At 37.1% G+C, this 17,825-nt stretch overlaps 1 protein-coding gene across 2 annotated transcripts in view; it reads left to right on the top strand.

Annotated features, from left to right (window-relative positions):
* Window positions 1-17,825, top strand: part of CRISPLD1 (cysteine rich secretory protein LCCL domain containing 1) — a 50,820-nt gene that overhangs the window by 22,137 nt on the left and 10,858 nt on the right. The window contains exons 3-12 of one of the 2 annotated variants that reach the window (XM_047783719.1): window positions 3,198-3,316; window positions 3,940-4,072; window positions 5,733-5,848; window positions 7,091-7,191; window positions 9,186-9,326; window positions 9,763-9,823; window positions 9,915-9,981; window positions 10,185-10,315; window positions 12,284-12,327; window positions 12,421-12,493. In XM_047783719.1, coding sequence (XP_047639675.1) covers window positions 3,198-3,316; window positions 3,940-4,072; window positions 5,733-5,848; window positions 7,091-7,191; window positions 9,186-9,326; window positions 9,763-9,823; window positions 9,915-9,981; window positions 10,185-10,315; window positions 12,284-12,327; window positions 12,421-12,493 — 986 coding nt within the window. Of the gene's footprint in view, window positions 1-3,197; window positions 3,317-3,939; window positions 4,073-5,732; window positions 5,849-7,090; window positions 7,192-9,185; window positions 9,327-9,762; window positions 9,824-9,914; window positions 9,982-10,184; window positions 10,316-12,283; window positions 12,328-12,420; window positions 12,494-17,825 lie in introns of those variants that run through there. The other variant, XM_047783720.1, reaches the window with a different exon arrangement.

The raw sequence follows: 17,825 nt of genomic DNA, 5'->3' as shown, positions 1-17,825 counted from the left end.
GGAGGGACTTCAGTGCCACCCTTTGTGGGAAGAGTGTTTTAAAACCCTCCCAGTGGTGCTGGAGGCTGTTTGCTTTTGCCCATCTAGGAATGTTTGTGTTTATCCTCTGGTTCCTGGCTGCTCTTTGAATATGAGGTTGCTATGTTGCTGGTTTAGAGATCTAAGAATAAGTATAGTTTCGCTGTGCTTATGACTGTTATGCAAAAACCTGGTTTACAAAATTGAAGACAAAAATTTGTCTCTTAAAGACAACTCGTATTCCAGGGAACTCTACCTGGTACCGTGCATGCTTTTGAGAGATAACCATCTCTCCAACCTTCTGGATACAAAAGGAGTGAAATATCTTGCTCGTTTTCTGGGATTTTAGCCAGATTCTTTGTTTCTTACCTTTGGGAAAATAATGACAGCAACCTAAAATATGCCTTTGCATAATTATATAATATGTAATTATAAAATTAGGTCTGATTTAAGTAATGGATTTAATTAAGAGTATGTTTATATTTGGCAAATGAAGTGCTTACCTGATAAATACTTATGTGGAGCATACATTTCTGATGTCCATGTCGCAAAACCAGTCATCTTGAACATCTGATATTAATTCAAAGTAAAATTCAAGTTTTTGTGAAAACTAGGGAGTTACCGTTGTGGCTCACTGATTAAGGAACCTGAGTAATATCCATGAAGACGTGGGTTTGATCCCTGGCTCTGCCCAGTGGGTTGAGGATCTGGTGTTGCCATGAGCTGTGGTGTAGGTCAAAGACATGGCTCGGATCCCATGTTGCTGTGGCTGTGGCAAAGGCCAGCAGCGACAGCTCTGATTCCAGCCCTAGCCTGGGAACCTCCATATGCTGTGGGTGCGGCCCTAAAAAGCAAAAAGACAAAAAAAAACAACAACAAAAAACAACTACTTCTGCTGCTGTTAGTTTTTAGCGGCCTGGCTAATAATGCTTTGTGTTTTTCCTAGATAATAAAGATGCATTTTAATAAAAATATACTTTTTCTGCATTTGTATACATTTTGCTTTCTTTTGACTTTAAAACCGTGGTTTTATGTATTTTAGATACACGATGAGGAGGAATGGTCATTATAAAAAGATTACATGAAGCATGAAAAAAATCACCCTACCCCACATATCCCTCTTTTTGTGTGTGTGTGTTTCTTTCCAGTGTCTTGTCCTTGAGGCCCATCATCATGGTTAGGTTTCTTCCATCCTTTAAAAATCAAAGCAAGTAAAATTCTCCCTGGAGGCTGGCATCCAATCTTTTAAGGCTTCTGCCCATCTGGCTTCTTCCCTTCTAAAGTATTAACAAAGTACCTCACACTTGCTTTCTCTTTCTAGTCACTTATTAACCCTCTGTGTTGTGGTTTTCTACCTGGCATGGATCTGAACTGCTCTTTTTATTTATTTATTTATTTTTGTCTTTTCCAGGGCCACACCCTCGGCATATGGAAGTTCCCAGGCTAGGGGTCAAATTGGAGCTGTGGCTGCTGGCCTACACCACAGCTCATGGCAACACCGGATCCTTAACCCACTGAGCGAGGCTAGGGATCGAACCCGCAACCTCATGGTTCCTAGTCGGATTCATTAACCACTGTGCCCTGAAGGGAACTCCTGAAACTGCTCTTAATAATGAGTTAGTACCTAGCAGACCTCATCTTCCTCGACCTCTCTGTAGCATTTGACCTTGTTATGGAATCTCTTGTCCTGTCACCTCTATAATTTAATCCTCTTTCAGTTTTCCCTTAGCCTTTCTGATTTTGTTTTCCTTAGTGTATTTTACCAGCTCAGTTTGGATAACCCCAGAATTTTCTGTTCATTTCTCTTCTCATTCTGCATTATCTTCCTGTAGAGATTCCTCTTGGGTAAATTACTTCAAAATGCGTATCTTCAAAGCATATTTCTCTCCCCAGAACCCCAGGCATGTATCTCCACTCTCCACTTGACATGTCTATGGTATGCATCACAGACACTTCACACATCACCCTTGAAATATGCATGGATATACATATGCTTCTATTACAACAATCTGTTTCTCTTTCTGTATTTTCTTTCTCACAGTTTGGTAACCTCATCTGTCTTCACCTCCTCCCACTGCCTACATTCAATCATCCATCACCTTCTAGGAATTTAAATTCCTAAACATTATTAGAAATAGTGTCTGCTTTCCTTCAGTCTCATTGCTATCACCTTAGGTTGTGTCCTCATTTTCTAGTTCTAGGACTATTTTTCTATCCTCTTATCATACCCTGAGTCCTGTAATTGTGCCAGGATTGCACCCGGTTCTACCCAACTCTGTCTTCACCACCACGCTTAGTATACTGCCTGATTTTCACAATAACAAACTGAATATTAAACCCAGGACATATGAAGTTATTTCAGTAATAATTCTGTAATTTTAAATATGTCTTGATGAATTATTTTAAAAGTCTGAATTCACCATTCTCATTGGATTTTATATACAAAAATGCATTTATATTGTTTAAGATTCAGATTCTTTCATCATTCATGTATTCAGCAAACATTTATTAACCACCTTGTCCACTTGGCAGGCATAGGCCATAGGCTGGAGATATCAGCATGAGTTAAATAACTGCCTCCAAGCAACTCAGAGTCCCATGAAAGAGACATGGAGACAAATACTAACACAGCAGTGTAATTTGTTTGCTAACAAAAAGCTTCAAGAGCCCAAACGAGGGAATAGCTTACATCTAAAAGAATGGAAAATGTGTCACGAATATGTAAAGTTGGATTGTGAAAAAGAGTAAGGATCTGTCTGACGAATAATTGCGAGAAGGATGTTTTAGGCAGAGGAAAGAATGCCAGAAAGAGCAAGGACTAGCATATTTTATTACAGGGAACAGTGGGACCAAGGATAACGAACTTTATGTAAAGGGGAAATCTGAAGGATGAATTTAGACAGATAAATCACTTAAGCATGGTTTTGTCCACTTAGGCAATTCTAAACACTTATAGAGTAGATGGGAGGAATGAGAGATGGATGCGAGGAGATTAATCTGGAGACTAGTGCAAAAATCTGAGATATGGAGAGAACACAGACTAAGACTCTGACTTTGCACAGAATTAAGAAGGGGGAAACCAAAAGAATGGAGTAAGACTGTATCCTAAAGAAAGGTCCAAACTCTACCTATACATTAACTGTTTGTGTCTGTATTTTGTTTTTTGCTTCAAATTGTAGACATGGGATGTAGAACTGGAAAGATCTGCAGAATCCTGGGCTGAAACCTGTTTGTGGGAACATGGACCGGCAAGCTTGCTTCCATCAATTGGACAGAATTTGGGAGCACATTGGGGAAGGTAGCTTAAAACACTACTTTCTGTTTCTAAAAATAAGTGCTTGCAATGAAATACTTACTAATTCCTCATTATCAGTTTTCAAAGGATTAGTGCCTTAAAGGAAACTGAGATAAATAAAAAAATAAATAAGTAAACATCATTCCAGAATGGTCAATAGTATTTTAAACTTATTTGTGCTTTGTTTAGTTTCTTCTGTTTTTTTTTTCTTTTTTTTTCTTTTTAGGACTGCACCCACAGCATAAGGAAATTCCCAGGCCAGGGGTTGAATTGGAGCTACAGCTGCCAGCCTATGCCTCAGCCACAGCAGTGCCAGATCCAAGCAGCATCTGCGACCTACACCACAGCTCAGGGCAATGCTGGATCCTTAATGCACTGAGCGAGGTCAAGGATTGAACCTACATCCTCATGGTTAGTAGTTAGGTTCATTACCCCTGAGCCACAACAGGAACTCCTAAACTTATTTTTGTTTTAAATCATTGACACGATAGTGATGTAATATGCAAAAGTATTTAATATTACACACAAAATACCTCTGTACTAAACGTTATCAGTCATTTCTGCAATATTTGGTTCTATGTTTTCTCCAACTCAATTTGCTTTTTGTGTTATTTCCTTTTAAATAGATATAGGCCCCCAACATTTCATGTACAAGCCTGGTATGATGAAGTAAAAGACTTCAGCTACCCCTATGAACATGAATGCAACCCATATTGTCCATTCAGATGTTCTGGTCCTGTATGTACTCATTATACACAGGTAGGTTTGGGATATATTATACTTCATTCTTTTAAGTTGGGTTCCTTTAAGCTAACAGTGTGTGTGGGGGTATGTGTGTATGCATGTGAACTTAAGGTACTGAACATTTGTTTGTCTTGCATTTTTTTAGTGTGGTTATTAAAAACATACAGAACAAGTATCATGTTATTTCTCATATGTAGAATCTTAAAAAAAATGATGCAAATGAATTTTATAAAACAGAAATAGACTCACAAACATAGAAAACAAACTTATGGTTACCAAAGGGAAAAGGGGGGAAGAGTAAATTAGGAGTTTGGGTTTAATATATATATATGACTACATATAAAATAGATAACCAAACAAGGACCTACTGTATAGCACAGGGAACTATACTCAATATCTTTCAGTAACCTATAAATGAAAAGAATCTGAAAAAAAATATGTGTGTGTGTGTGTAACTGAATCACTTTGCTGTACACTTGAACCTAACACAACATTTTAAATCAACTACATGTCAATTAAAAAATGTATGTCATGATTTATGAAGAGTAGGCTTACACATGTTCATAGAAGATAAAAATAATTATCAGAAAAAAGCCCAGACATTTCCTTAAAAATATTTTATTTCAATGATTTTACATATGAAACATTTTTAATATGGCTCCGGTAAATGCAGATGGGGACAAATTTACCATCTTCTAGGTCAGATGGCATTATTTTTTTTCCCCAAAGAATGAAAACTGGTTTTATTTACCATGGCCTTCAGGATTTACATGTGTGCATCATTGCAGCGTATATCTTTTTATATTCACTGTTCACCTTGGATATGTTCTAAACTTCAAATTCGTACAACTAATGGCATACCTGACTAGACAAACTTCACCACAGACCTCACTTTCTAGAATGCCTAGAACTGATTATTAATGAATATAGAACAAAGAAATGGTTCTGTATACCTTTCCATGGGCCAAGATTAAGGTTGGCATTGAACTCCCTCACAGCCAGCAGCACAGTGAAAATGTCACATTGTATAAAAAATTTGAACACTTGAACTTTTGCTCAGTACTTTCTGTTTTAAGATGAGAAATTCTGTTCCTTTGTTAGATAAGCTTCTGCACAGAAAAATTAATATGACATTTAGGTTTGTGAGGATATAACGGTTGAATTGCTTAGTAATAAAATGTTTTTGTTTTATATCCAGATAGAGTTATTTACCTGTAGATCTCTTTTTTAATTTAAATTTGGAGAATAGACTCGTGGCCAAGGGGGAGGGGGAGTGAGTGGGATGAATGGGGAGCTTGGGGTTAATAGATGCAGATTATTGCCTTTGGAATGGCTTAGCAATTGAGAGCCTGCTGTATAGCACTGGGAACTATGTCTAGTCACTTCTGATGGAGCATGATAATGTGAGAAAAAAGAATGTACACATGTATGTGTAACTGGGTCACCATGCTGTACCGTAGAAAAAAAAAATAATGTATTAGGGAAATAAAAGAAAAAAAATTAAATACTTGCCAAAGTCTTACGAAAAATATCCTTTTTGCAATTGCTTTCTTTCATTTTGAATGATGTGTTGTTTCTCAGAATTCACTTTTATAGATTTCTTTTCTCAGATATGTTGTTGTCTTACTTCATCTCAGCCTATTTTTTTCTGAGCCTTTCTTTTTTTCTAATGTAGGTGGTGTGGGCAACAAGTAGCAGAATAGGCTGTGCCATTAATTTGTGCCACAACATGAACATCTGGGGTCAGATATGGCCCAAAGCTGTCTACTTGGTGTGCAATTATTCCCCAAAGTGAGTAGACAAAACACTGCTTTCATATGTAAATGTTTTAACAACATAAAAAATAACTTTATAGTCCTGATTTTTTCCTATTTTCAGTGTGTATTATTGAATAAAGTGCCTTGTTTTAACTCAGTTTACGTACTATGGTAACAGTATATGGTTGCCTGAATCATAAAATCAATGCTTAAAAGTATCATGAAAATTGAAATTATAATCTTTGTAAAGACAGGGATCACATTGTTAGGCCTTCTGTTCTATTTATTGCAGTATTATAGTATTATAACATTTATAATTTGGATTTATTAGAGATGAGACTCTATAGACTGAGAAATGTATTTTCACCGGTATGAACACCCTTCAAGTAATTACACTGAAAATATTATACACCTGAACTCAGGGTCAAGTCTAAGTCTAAAGTCTTTTTTATTAGAACAAATGAATAAAGAGAATATCCCATAGCGGAGGTTAAGTGATTTGCAAAAGTTTCGTTTTGTAATTTTAAACAATGTACATAATACATTATTTAGAGTATTTTCCAAAGAATGGGGTACCTACCGTGGCTCAGTGGAAACGAATCCAACTAGTATCCATGAGGATGCAGGTTCGATCCCTGGCCTCTCTCACTGGGTTAAGGATCTGGTGTTGCCATGAGCTGTGGTGTAGGTCGCAGATGTAGCTCGAAACTGGCTTTGCTATGGCTGTGGTGTAGGCTAGCAGCTACAGCTCCGATTTAACCCCTAGCCTAGGAGCATCCATAAGCTGTGGGTGCAGGCCTAAAAAGACAAAAAAAAAAAAAAAAAAAAAAAGACAAAAAAAAAGAATAGCGTAGCAGTCTGTTAAATAATGAGATATCACCTCACACCTGTTAAACTGGTTATCGTCAAAAAGAACATAACTAACAAATGTTGGTGAGGATTTGGAAAAAGGGAACCCTTGTACACCATTGTTGGGAATGTAGACTGATGAAGCCACTGTGGGAAACAGAATGGAGGGTTCTCAAAAAACTAAAAACAGGGAGTTCCCACTGTGGCACAGGGGGTTAAGAATCAGACTGCAGCAACTTGCAGAGGTGTGGGTTTGATCCCAGGTCTGGTGCAGTGGGTTGAAAATCCAGCGTTGCCACAGCTGCAGCTCAGATTCGATCCCTGGCCTGGGAACTTCCATATGTCATGGGTGCAGCCATAAAGAGGAAAAAAAAAAAAAGCAAAAACTAAAAATAGACTGCTTCTTAAGAGTGGATTTTTTTTTAAGGGGAAACTGGTGGGGCCATGCCCCCTACAAGCATGGCCGGCCCTGTTCTGCTTGCCCACCTAGTTTTGGAGGAGGCTGTAGAGAAAATCTGTGCTATAAAGGTAAGTGCTATTGTGTTATAATATTCAATTTGATTTATGTTTCAATCCTACTTCTGCATTAATTTGTGTCTCAAAAGCCAAAAGCACATTTTATTATTGCATGAAAAAAGTTTCCAGAACTCTATTTCAAATATTTTGAAGAAGCCATTTAAAATATTTAAAAATATATTTATAAGATCAATAAGTCTATTATACCAATATGTATTTAAAGTTTCATGATTATTCCAGATAACCACTTAATTCTGCTTTGAAATTATCCCAGAGTGACAAATACATTAATATCCTTAAAAGCCATCTTCATATAGTGTTGACTAGGATTAGTTCCATAAGTTTCATTGTTTTTGAAGAATTTAGCAGTGTAACAATTTATTTTTAGCACCTTAAAAATTTTTGCCTAAATACCTATCCAGGACTCTTACTGAGTGAAGCCCAATGAACTATACTAATTCTCTCCTTCTTACTACAGAGTATAAAATTTCTCATGCCAAAATAACAAGAAAAAATTATAATAGTCTTATAAAACGGTGGCGAAAAGTATTTCTTGAATGCGTTTAATATCCTCAAAAGTAAATATGATGTCCTGTTTATAGCATATGGAGATAAAACTTACATGATAAAGCTTTGTGAAAGCCATGCTCTTCTTGGGCATCCAATGAATATTGTTCCTTCCTTGTATTACTTTTTTTAAAATGATAACTAAATGAAGATTAATGCAGACTAAGTGTATTAGAAAATATAAGTAAATGCATCCACTTTCCAATACTCATAAAGAATGTCTTTTTTTAATGATTATATTCTCATTAGCTGTAATAAGTAGACAAGAGGTAACTGTGTATTTCACTCTTGTTATATGCTATCTTGTTATATGTTATATGTTATATGTTATATGTTATATGTTAGCCATTTCTAACTCCTGATAGCATTTTCCATTGTGTGAGAATCTGTTTTCCATCCACTCTACCCCCAAAACTTCCAACTCTACTTGCTCCATCATCAGGGACCACAGTATTTTACTAAAGCTAATTTTCCTCCAAATTCATGCTTCCTTTTTCTGGATTCTGAGTTCTTGGATGTACATGAAAATGAGCACCTTTCCATAATGTGCCCCTGTCAAAGCCTTGATATAAGGCCACCTGGAAAAAATATTAAATTCAATGTTTGCATATTTTCCATTGTTAAGTTTAAATTTCTGCCCATTGAATTTTCTTCTACAATAGAAACTTTTCCACAGAAACTGATATTGTAAATAACAAGGGCATGTTTGTCCTGAGGCAGAAATTTTTTTCAGGAGAATTTTAAATGTGACCCTTTTGAAAATTTTAAGTGTGATCCTCCTGAAAATATGATTTCAGTTGCGAAAACAAATTCAAATTCACTAAGCCCTGACTTCATTAGATCACTGTGTAGATGTCATAGTGTCATTAAGAAAGTCAATCATTGATGTCATTGATGTCGCTTTAAAATTTAAGAGTAGAATTGACTTAGCCAAAGGGTGGCATGGATGAATCAAGGGCTCAAAGGTTTGTGCATGTGCTTTATGTACTTTTTTATGTATTTATTTATTTATTTTTTGTCTTTTTTGCTATTTCTTGGGCCGTTCTCACGGCATATGGAGGTTCCCAGGCTAGGGGTTGAATCAGAGCTGTAGCCACCGGCCTACGCCAGAGCCACAGCAACGCAGGATCTGAGCCGCGTCTGCAACCTACACCACAGCTCACGGCAACGCCGGATCGTTAACCCACTGAGCAAGGGCAGGGACTGAACCTGCAACCTCATGTTTCCTAGTCGGATTCGTTAACCACTGTGCCACGACGGGAACTCCGCTTTATGTACTTTAGTGAAGTCTGTTAAAATCACCACTTTAAGCCAAAACTTGTGTCAATATCCAGTACCGATTTTTTAGTGTTAAACAGGCTTATAAAGGTACATTGTTATGGACAATCTGTGCACATTTAAAATGGATCCATATTTCTTAAATCCATTCTTTCTAACAGAAGGCTCAGATAGCTATTACCCTCCTCGAGAAGAAGAAACAAATGAAATTGAACGACAACAGTCACAAGTCCATAACACCCACATCCGGACAAGAGCAGATGATAGTGACAGAAACGAAGTCATAAGCACGCAGCAAATGTGTAAGACCTCTGCATTATTTACAGAAACCTTAAAGTTTACATGGCTGGCATATTCAGCTATATATTTTTTTTAACTTTTTTTATTTTTGTCTTTTGTCTTTTCAGGGCTGCACCCAAGGCACATGGAGGTTCTCAGGCTAGGGGTCAAATTGGAGCTGTAGCTGCAGGCCTATACCACAGCCACAGCAATGCTAGATCCGAGCCTCATCTGCAACCTGCATCACAGCTCACGGCAACGCCAGAGCCTTTACCCACTGAGCAAGGGCAGGGATTGAACCCGGGACCTCATGGTTCCTAGGTGGATTCGTTTCTGCTGTATTTTTTTTAATTTGAGCATTTTTAGAATGGCAAAAGTTTGGCATTGGACTCTATAGAGTATTAATTAGAACAGCTGTTGCATCCTCTAAATTATTATTGTTATTTTTTTAAATTTTAGCTCAAATTGTTTCTTGCGAAGTAAGATTAAGAGATCAGTGCAAAGGAACAACCTGCAACAGGTAATATTTATGATGATCCTCAAAATTAATATCCTCATTTCATACTGACATCCAGAGAAGCTAAAGTTTTTCTCCTGTTCCTTTCATTTAGATATGAATGCCCTGCTGGCTGTTTGGATAGTAAAGCTAAAGTTATTGGCAGTGTACATTATGAAATGGTTAGTATTATCAATGTAATTATTTAAGGATAGAATCCTTTCATATAATATTTTACTTTTTTAATGTGAAAAATAACAATGTTTATAGGTACAGATATTTTGCTTAGAAATGTTTGTTTAATTTAAAGTCATATTAATAGGAATGGGTTGTGTCCTGTGTGGAACTCTTCTTATTGTAACATCCTTTTCTCTTTTTCTTCAAGCAATCCAGCATCTGTAGAGCTGCAATTCATTATGGTATAATAGACAATGATGGCGGTTGGGTGGATATCACTAGACAAGGAAGAAAACATTATTTCATCAAATCCAATAGAAATGGGATTCAAACCATTGGGTAAGTACCCAAATAATCTTTTGAATCAGAGATTTTAAGTTGTAACAGGGAGTTACATTCTTTTAGGACAAAGCATGAAAGAATTTAATTTCTAAAAAGAGAAGGTAATTTTCAAGGCACTTTTTAACTACATAATTTGCATGGGCAAAAAGATAGAAAAGTATTTAAATTCAGAGTTGGACCGTTTTGCTTATAAAGATTGTGCTGAAATTAAATTTTCTAGTTTCATGAAGAATGTGCAAATTTATAATTTTTCCCATTGTGAAGCAATATATTGTTCAGCTATGATAGAAAATGCCCAAGAAGACTAATTGATTTGCATGTTCTTCTTGCCTTGTTTAGGGCAAATTATATATTTCATGCAACAGTAATTTTGATAATGAGGTAAATTAGATTACTAGGTAAAAGAGCATTTTGAAAAATCTCTAAATATGTAATGTGTCATCTTTCTTTTGTCCGTTAAAATGTAATTTGATCCAGCAGAAAAAAGGAGACCAACTTTTGAAATGTTTGTTATATTAAACATACTAAATATATTCTTCTAAAACATGTTTTCCTGTATACTCTATGTAGACTTTTGAAATATCTTTGTAGTTTCACTTTCTCTTATGTAAAATAATGAACATTATTGAACCCCATAATGGAATGCCTTTTCTTAGGAAATATGACATAGTTTTTCTTCCTTTGTAACTGTGCAATTGCAGACGCTCCACAGTAGGAAATTCATAATAAGAAAAGATTTATTTTAAAAATCCCTGACAAATCAGTGAAATGACATCCAAGTGTTGTTCAAAGGCTTGATATTTGGTTTTCGGCTATTAGTGACTACTCTCTTAAGTAAAAACTTTATAGAAACACTTATTGATCAATTTATTCACTTAGTAAATATTTATTAACTACCTTCAATAAATAATAAATATTAGTTATTAGCTTTAGGAAGCCAAACACTGGATGTTGTATTAAAGAACATTTATCCTGTTATTTACTTTTGTCTCCTAACTTGTTTTTTATTGTTTATTATAGAAACTGTTTTGAAATTGTAGAGATGTCATATTACAGTACCAAAACAAATAAGCCTTACCTTTTTTTTTTTTTTTTTTTTGCTTTTTAGGGCCACACCCTCAGCATATGGAGGTTCCCAGGCTAGGGGTCAAATCAGAGCTACAGCTGCTGGCCTATGCCACAGCGCCACAGCCACAGCAGCACAGGATCCGAGCCATGTCTGCAACCTACACCACAGCTCACAGAAACACCAGATCATTAACCCACTGAGCGAGGCCAGGGATCAAACCTGCAACCTCATGGTTCCTAGTTGAATTCTTTTCTGCTGCGCCATGATGGGAACTCCAACAAATAAGGCTTACCTTTTGCAATAAATGATTTTATAAAAATCTGAGTATAGATAATCCAATTAAAATTTTCATATTTAATGGTATACCGTTCTTATATTCCTTCTTTTTAATAATACATGTAAAGAGGAAGAATTCATTTATTTGTTGTAGGCGAATTTTACTAGACTCTAGGTTGAACAGAACAATGAAAAAGGCACATTTCTTTAAGGCACTTATTATTTAGTAGTCTTTTTATACTGCCTTGTGTTGACTATTTTGAAAGTTTAAATTGGTTCTGTGGTGACAGGGAATGAGTATATTGAGAATTTTAATTTAATTATTAGGAAACAAATACATATATACAAGTGTGTATTATTTTATGCCGTTATCTGTAAGTTTTTGAGATTGATAATGAAAAGAGATCATTCTCTAATATCAAGAATGGTATTGATTTTGTTCATACTTGAAGGTAATATGTGTTTAGCATGAAATTGTTGATGAATTATTATACTAATACATGTCTAGATACTTAAATAAGAATATTTAAGAAACACGTATTCATAGACCTAAAAATATGAGTTTATGTTGATGATGATACATATAAGAAAACGATTGACTTTTTTGTTTTTATCTTCAGCAAATATCAGTCTGCTAACTCCTTCACAGTCTCTAAAGTAACAGGTTAGCACTTTTTTCATCTTATTTTCTTACCACTCTGTTGCATGTTACTATTTCCAAAGGATTTGCTTATTGTTTTGTGTTTGAATTCTTCAGTTCAGGCTGTCACCTGTGAAACAACTGTGGAACAGCTCTGTCCATTTCATAAGCCTGCTTCGCATTGCCCAAGGTACTGTTTTCTAAATTTTCTCACTCCTTTTTAACCAATGAACCAAGAGCTTTTACCCTGGGTACCCATTTTTGCCTTAAATGGTGGTGTGTCTAGGACTCAAGGTCTTGAATTGATAAGTGGCAGAGAGCAATGCATCATCACAAACTACATGCACTCCAGGCATCCTGGTGTACTTTCTCCAAAAAAATGTGCTTTTTGTTTGTTTTTATCTATCCAAAAAAATTGTTTTAGCATTTAAAAGAAAGGATCATGTGTTCATTCTGACAGCTTCAGGAGGCTTGGCCACCTTGTAAGTTATACAATCAGGTCATTGCCCAGCTCTATGACGGGTCACATCAGGGCTATGCAGTCCCCTTCCCCAAGATTAGACTCTGACTGGAGTGCATCATTCACAAAGATGCCTTCCCCAAAAGAGGCTGTGGGGTGTCTGCACTTGAACTGTGCCTCTGGATTACGAAACCAGTAGACTTAACACAATTCTTGTCACTACCTTCACTTATGAGTGTCAAGTTTATTGAACTTTCTTTTCTTTTTTCTTTTGTCTTTTTAGGGCTGTACTTGCAGCATATGGAAGTTCCCAGGCTAGGGGTGGAATCAGAACTGCAACTGCTGGCCTACACCACAGCCACGGCAACACAGGATCCCACCCACATCTGCGATCTATACCACAGCTCAGGGTAATGCTGGATCCTTAACCCACTGGGATTGAACCCATGTCCTCATGGATACTAGTTGGGTTCATTATCGCTGAGCCACAACGGGAGCTCCTGAAGTGAAACTTTCTGAATAGGGAGGCTGGAGGTACTACTTTCTCAGTTGAAAAAAAAAAAATTAGCATTTTCTATAGTGCTGCAGATAGGCAGCAGTAGAATAAATTACAGTAGCAAGTACTTTCTGCTGTTCCTTAAAAGCAGAGCTCATACATATACTCTGTATGTTCACATGCCTTATAAAAAGTGCTGTCTAAGTCTGCTTGGGCTCCTGTAACAAAACACCCCAGACTGGGTGGTGTAAATGACAGAAATTTATTTTCTCCAGTTCCAGAGGCTAGAAGCCTAAGATCAGTGTGTTGGCAGAATTGGTTCCTTTTGAAACCTTCTTCTTCTTTTTTTTCTTTTTAATATTTTCCCTTTTTTTATTACATTTATAGGTGTAAACAATCATCACAACCACATTTTACAGCCATTTCCATCTCAAATCCTCAGTGCATCCCCCCACCCTCCAACCTGTCTCATTTGGAAACCATAAATTTTTCAAAGTCTGTGAGTCAGTATCTGTTCTGTAAAGAAGTTCATTGTGTCCTTTTTTTAGATTCCACATGTAAGTGATAGCATTTGATGTTGGTGTCTCATTGTCTGACTGACTTCACTTAGCATAATTTCTAGGTCCACCCATGTTGCCGCAAATGCTGTTATTTCTTTCCTTTTAATGGCTGAGTAATATTCCATTGTGTCTATGTACCACATCTTCTTTATCTACTCCTCTGTCTACAGACATTTAGGTTGTGAAACCTTCTTGAAGCCTCTGTCAATGCCCGTGGCTGACTTTTCTCTGTATCTTCACATGGCTGGGAAGTCAGGGAGAGAATGAAGGGGGAGAACCAGAGCAAGGGCTATAGAGAGAGAGAGAGAGATGAATCCTTTCCTCTCTTCTGGGATCAGGGCCCCACCCTTATGACTTCATTTAACCTTAATACCATCCATGGATTGGGGTTTCAACATAAGAATTTTGAGGACACAGATAGTCAGTCTATAACGAGGTCTTACAACAGAAACTAAAATGGAATGACATTTTTAAGCAGTGTCATCTAGTTCCTAAATTAGATAAATCTCACTGTGGTGAGTTAAAAATCTGTCTTCTTTTGCTGCCTTTTATTTTTGTTTTGTGGTCTCTCTTAAAATATCATAAATTATCTACTATAAAATAATAGAAAAAGGCTTCATGTGTTGAGAGCGAGATCCTGTGAAAGCAGTTAGAAGTATGGCCATATGCCATAGCCATATAGGAAGAGTGGAGTATGTCTCTGCCCATCTTGCTCCTATCCACACTACCTCCATGAATGCCAAGAAATTCCATTTTAGGGTGCTCCTGTCATGGCACAGCAAAAACGAATCTGACTAGTATCCATGAGGATGCAGGTTTGATTCCTGGCCCCTCTCAATGGGTTGGGGATCCAATGTGGCCCTGAGCTGTGGTGTAGGTTGCAGACACAGCTCAGATCCCATGTTTCTATGGCTGTGGTGTAGGCCAGCAGCTGTAGCTCCGATTCAGCCCCTAGCCTTGGGACTTCCATATGCCACAGGTGCAACCCTAAAAAGCAAAAATAAATAAATAAAATAAAATAAAAATAAAATCCCATTTTAATTCCAAAACTAGTAATGAGATTTTGAGATGTCATTGGTAAACTAGTGTTATAGAGATTGAGGGAGCTCAGTTTTCATGGGAAAGTTTATTTACTTGGGAGAAGTTTCCTCATTTACACTTTGAAAAATCAAAGCCATGTTTCACTGCAGCAGTGAGGTTGGTGGTTCATAAAGTAATAAAAGTCAGTGATATTGATATAAGGAGTAAGGACTTTATTTTCTCCCAGTAGGGAGTGTCTCAGTTACAGATGTGGTGATATAAGCAATCAGGTTCTTTAGGCAGGAATAGCTGACCTGTTTCCTTCTAAAAACCAAATGTCTCTAACTCTCTTGTGAGAATTCTGTTGTAATATTTTTGGTCAGCTGACTGGTATATGCTGATTTGAAGATTTTTCAATTCTTCAGCAGGTATTTTTATTGGTATCAGCAGATTACACAGTGCGTAGGATAATCTGAGGATCACCTGCTCTTTGAAATGCATTATATATATTTTTACCATCTGATCACAGATAAATTATATGCCAAATATATTTGTTATAAAAGTACGCTCTCCTTTTAATTGGCGATTCACAAATTACGTTCTTATAAGGATCACAGATTTCATTAAAATCATGGCATGTTTTATAATCTTTAAAATTTTTATAGAATTTTTTTCAGATTTATCAAACCCCTATATTTACGGGTTATACTTTTATTTGTATTTTTTTATAAAGAGAATAAGAAACATGCTGCTAGGTGAAACTGGTAAATTTTATCATTGTGATATGGTGAAAAAAGCAAGAATTTTAAAATTATCCACTTGTAAATATTTATTAAATACTTACTACATACCAGTATTAAACTAGGCCCTGTTTTCAGCCATCTGGCAAGGTTTATGATACGGAAATAGTAAGGATAATCTCTCTGGAGCATCCAGCATAAAGCCTTCCTCTAGTATATGTTTGATAAATAATAATTTTATATCTAAAGAACAATCTATAGCACTACTATTGCCTACCCAAAGTCATTCAAGTAAAGAATTAATAAGTTTTCTGTTTCTTGGCTTGAAGGGAAATATCCCCCAAAAGGGAATGATATAAATTTTTAAAATTTAATTTTAATTTTTACTATCACTAACATAACAAATTAGTGGAAGTAATGATTTGCATATAATTTTTTTTTTTTGGTCTTTTTGCCATTTCTTGGGCCGGTCCCGTGGCATATGGAGGTTCCCAGGCTAGGGGTTGAATTGGAGCTGTAGCTGCCAGCCTACGCCAGAGCCACAGCGACACAGGATCTGAGGCGTGTCTGCGACCTACACCACAGCTCACGGCAACGCTGGATCGTTAACCCACTGAGCAAGGGCAGGGATCGAACCCGCAACCTCATGGTTCCTAGTCGGATTCGTTAACCACTGTGCCACGACGGGAACTCCTGATTTGCATATAATTTTGACCTTAACTCATCTGATAGCTACTCTCCTGATTTATTTTGGAGACTGGTAGTACAAAGTGTGTCTTTCTCATTTAACATTTTTTTTTTTTTTGTCTTTTTAAGACTGCACCCATGGCATATGGAGCTTCCCAGGCTAGGGGTCCAGTAGGAGCTGTATCCACCGGCCCACACCACAGCCACAGCAATGCAAGATCCAAGCCATTTCTGTGACCTACTCCACAGCTCATGGCAATGCCGGATCCTTAACCTACTGATCAAGGCCAGGGATCGAACCTGCATCCTCATGGATGCCAGTAGGGTTCATTAACCGCTGAGCCACTACGGGAACTCCCTTTTTTTTTTTTTTATGTCTCATATAACATTTTTAATAGTTTTGTAAATTAGGTCATAATTGTATTATTTACATGACAGTTTATAACATTTCAGGAACCGTATGTTTGGTACATCTGTTTTAAAATTTCACATCACTTAACGAAGTTGAGGCATAAATCCATTCTAGAGAAAAATGCCAGGAGCAGATAAACGAAAGGAAATTAATTGAAGGCAAGCATGAAAAAACAAGATTTACCTGCACAATTATGTCCTTGAGAGGTTCCATAGCAGGTAAAACGGCACCAAATAAACTACCTTTATTATTTAGTACCATAACCTTGTAGGAATAAAGTGTCTATTATTGAAAATTTTATCCTGCTGTACATATGTCTATAAACAATTAGATCTTTAAAAGCTATTGCAGAATTCCCGTCATGGCTCAGTGGAAATGAACCCAAGTAGTATCTCTGAGGATGAGGGTTCAATCCCTGGCGTTGCTCAGTGGGTTAAGGATCTGGCATTGCCATGAGCTGTGGTGTAGGTTGCAGACGCAGCTTGGATCTGGCTGTGGCGTAGGCTGGCAGCAGCGGCATCTCCCATTCGATCCTGAGCCTGGAAACTTCCATATGACACACTTGGAGCCATAAAAATAAATAATTAAATAAAATCTATTGACTACTCAAGATGTAAAAGCAGGAGTTCCCGTTGTGGCGCAGTGGTTAACAAATCCGACTAGGAACCATGAGGTTGCGGATTCGGTCCCTGCCCTTGCTCAGTGGGTTAACGATCCGGCGTTGCCGTGAGCTGTGGTGTAGGTTGCAGACGCGGCTTGGATCCGGCGTTGCTGTGGCTCTGGCGTAGGCCGGTGGCTACAGCTCCGTTTCGACCCCTAGCCTGGAAACCTCCATATGCCGTGGGAGTGGCCCAAGAAATAGCAAAAAGACAAAAAAAAAAAAAAGATGTAAAAGCAGGTACTATTAAGACGTGTCAGTTTTTATTCAAAGCTTAAGAGCAAGTGGTAGTTGAAGGAATGTTTACTAGATCACTGTTTACATCCTCACAGGTATATGACAAAGTGTTAAAAGCAGAAATTGGAATATAAACAAGCAAAACGCTCCTGTAGTCCTTTGACCTGAATTTACCTAGGCGGAAACTAATTCAGTTCAGAGCTACTGACCTTGGCCTTCCATAAACCAGGGGCTACCTATGGTCAAGGTAGA

The sequence above is a fragment of the Phacochoerus africanus genome, chromosome 6 (assembly GCF_016906955.1).
Source record: "Phacochoerus africanus isolate WHEZ1 chromosome 6, ROS_Pafr_v1, whole genome shotgun sequence".
NCBI lineage: Eukaryota > Metazoa > Chordata > Mammalia > Artiodactyla > Suidae > Phacochoerus > Phacochoerus africanus.
Note: the sequence above shows the minus strand (reverse complement) of the source record. Positions and strands in the feature narration are given on the sequence as shown.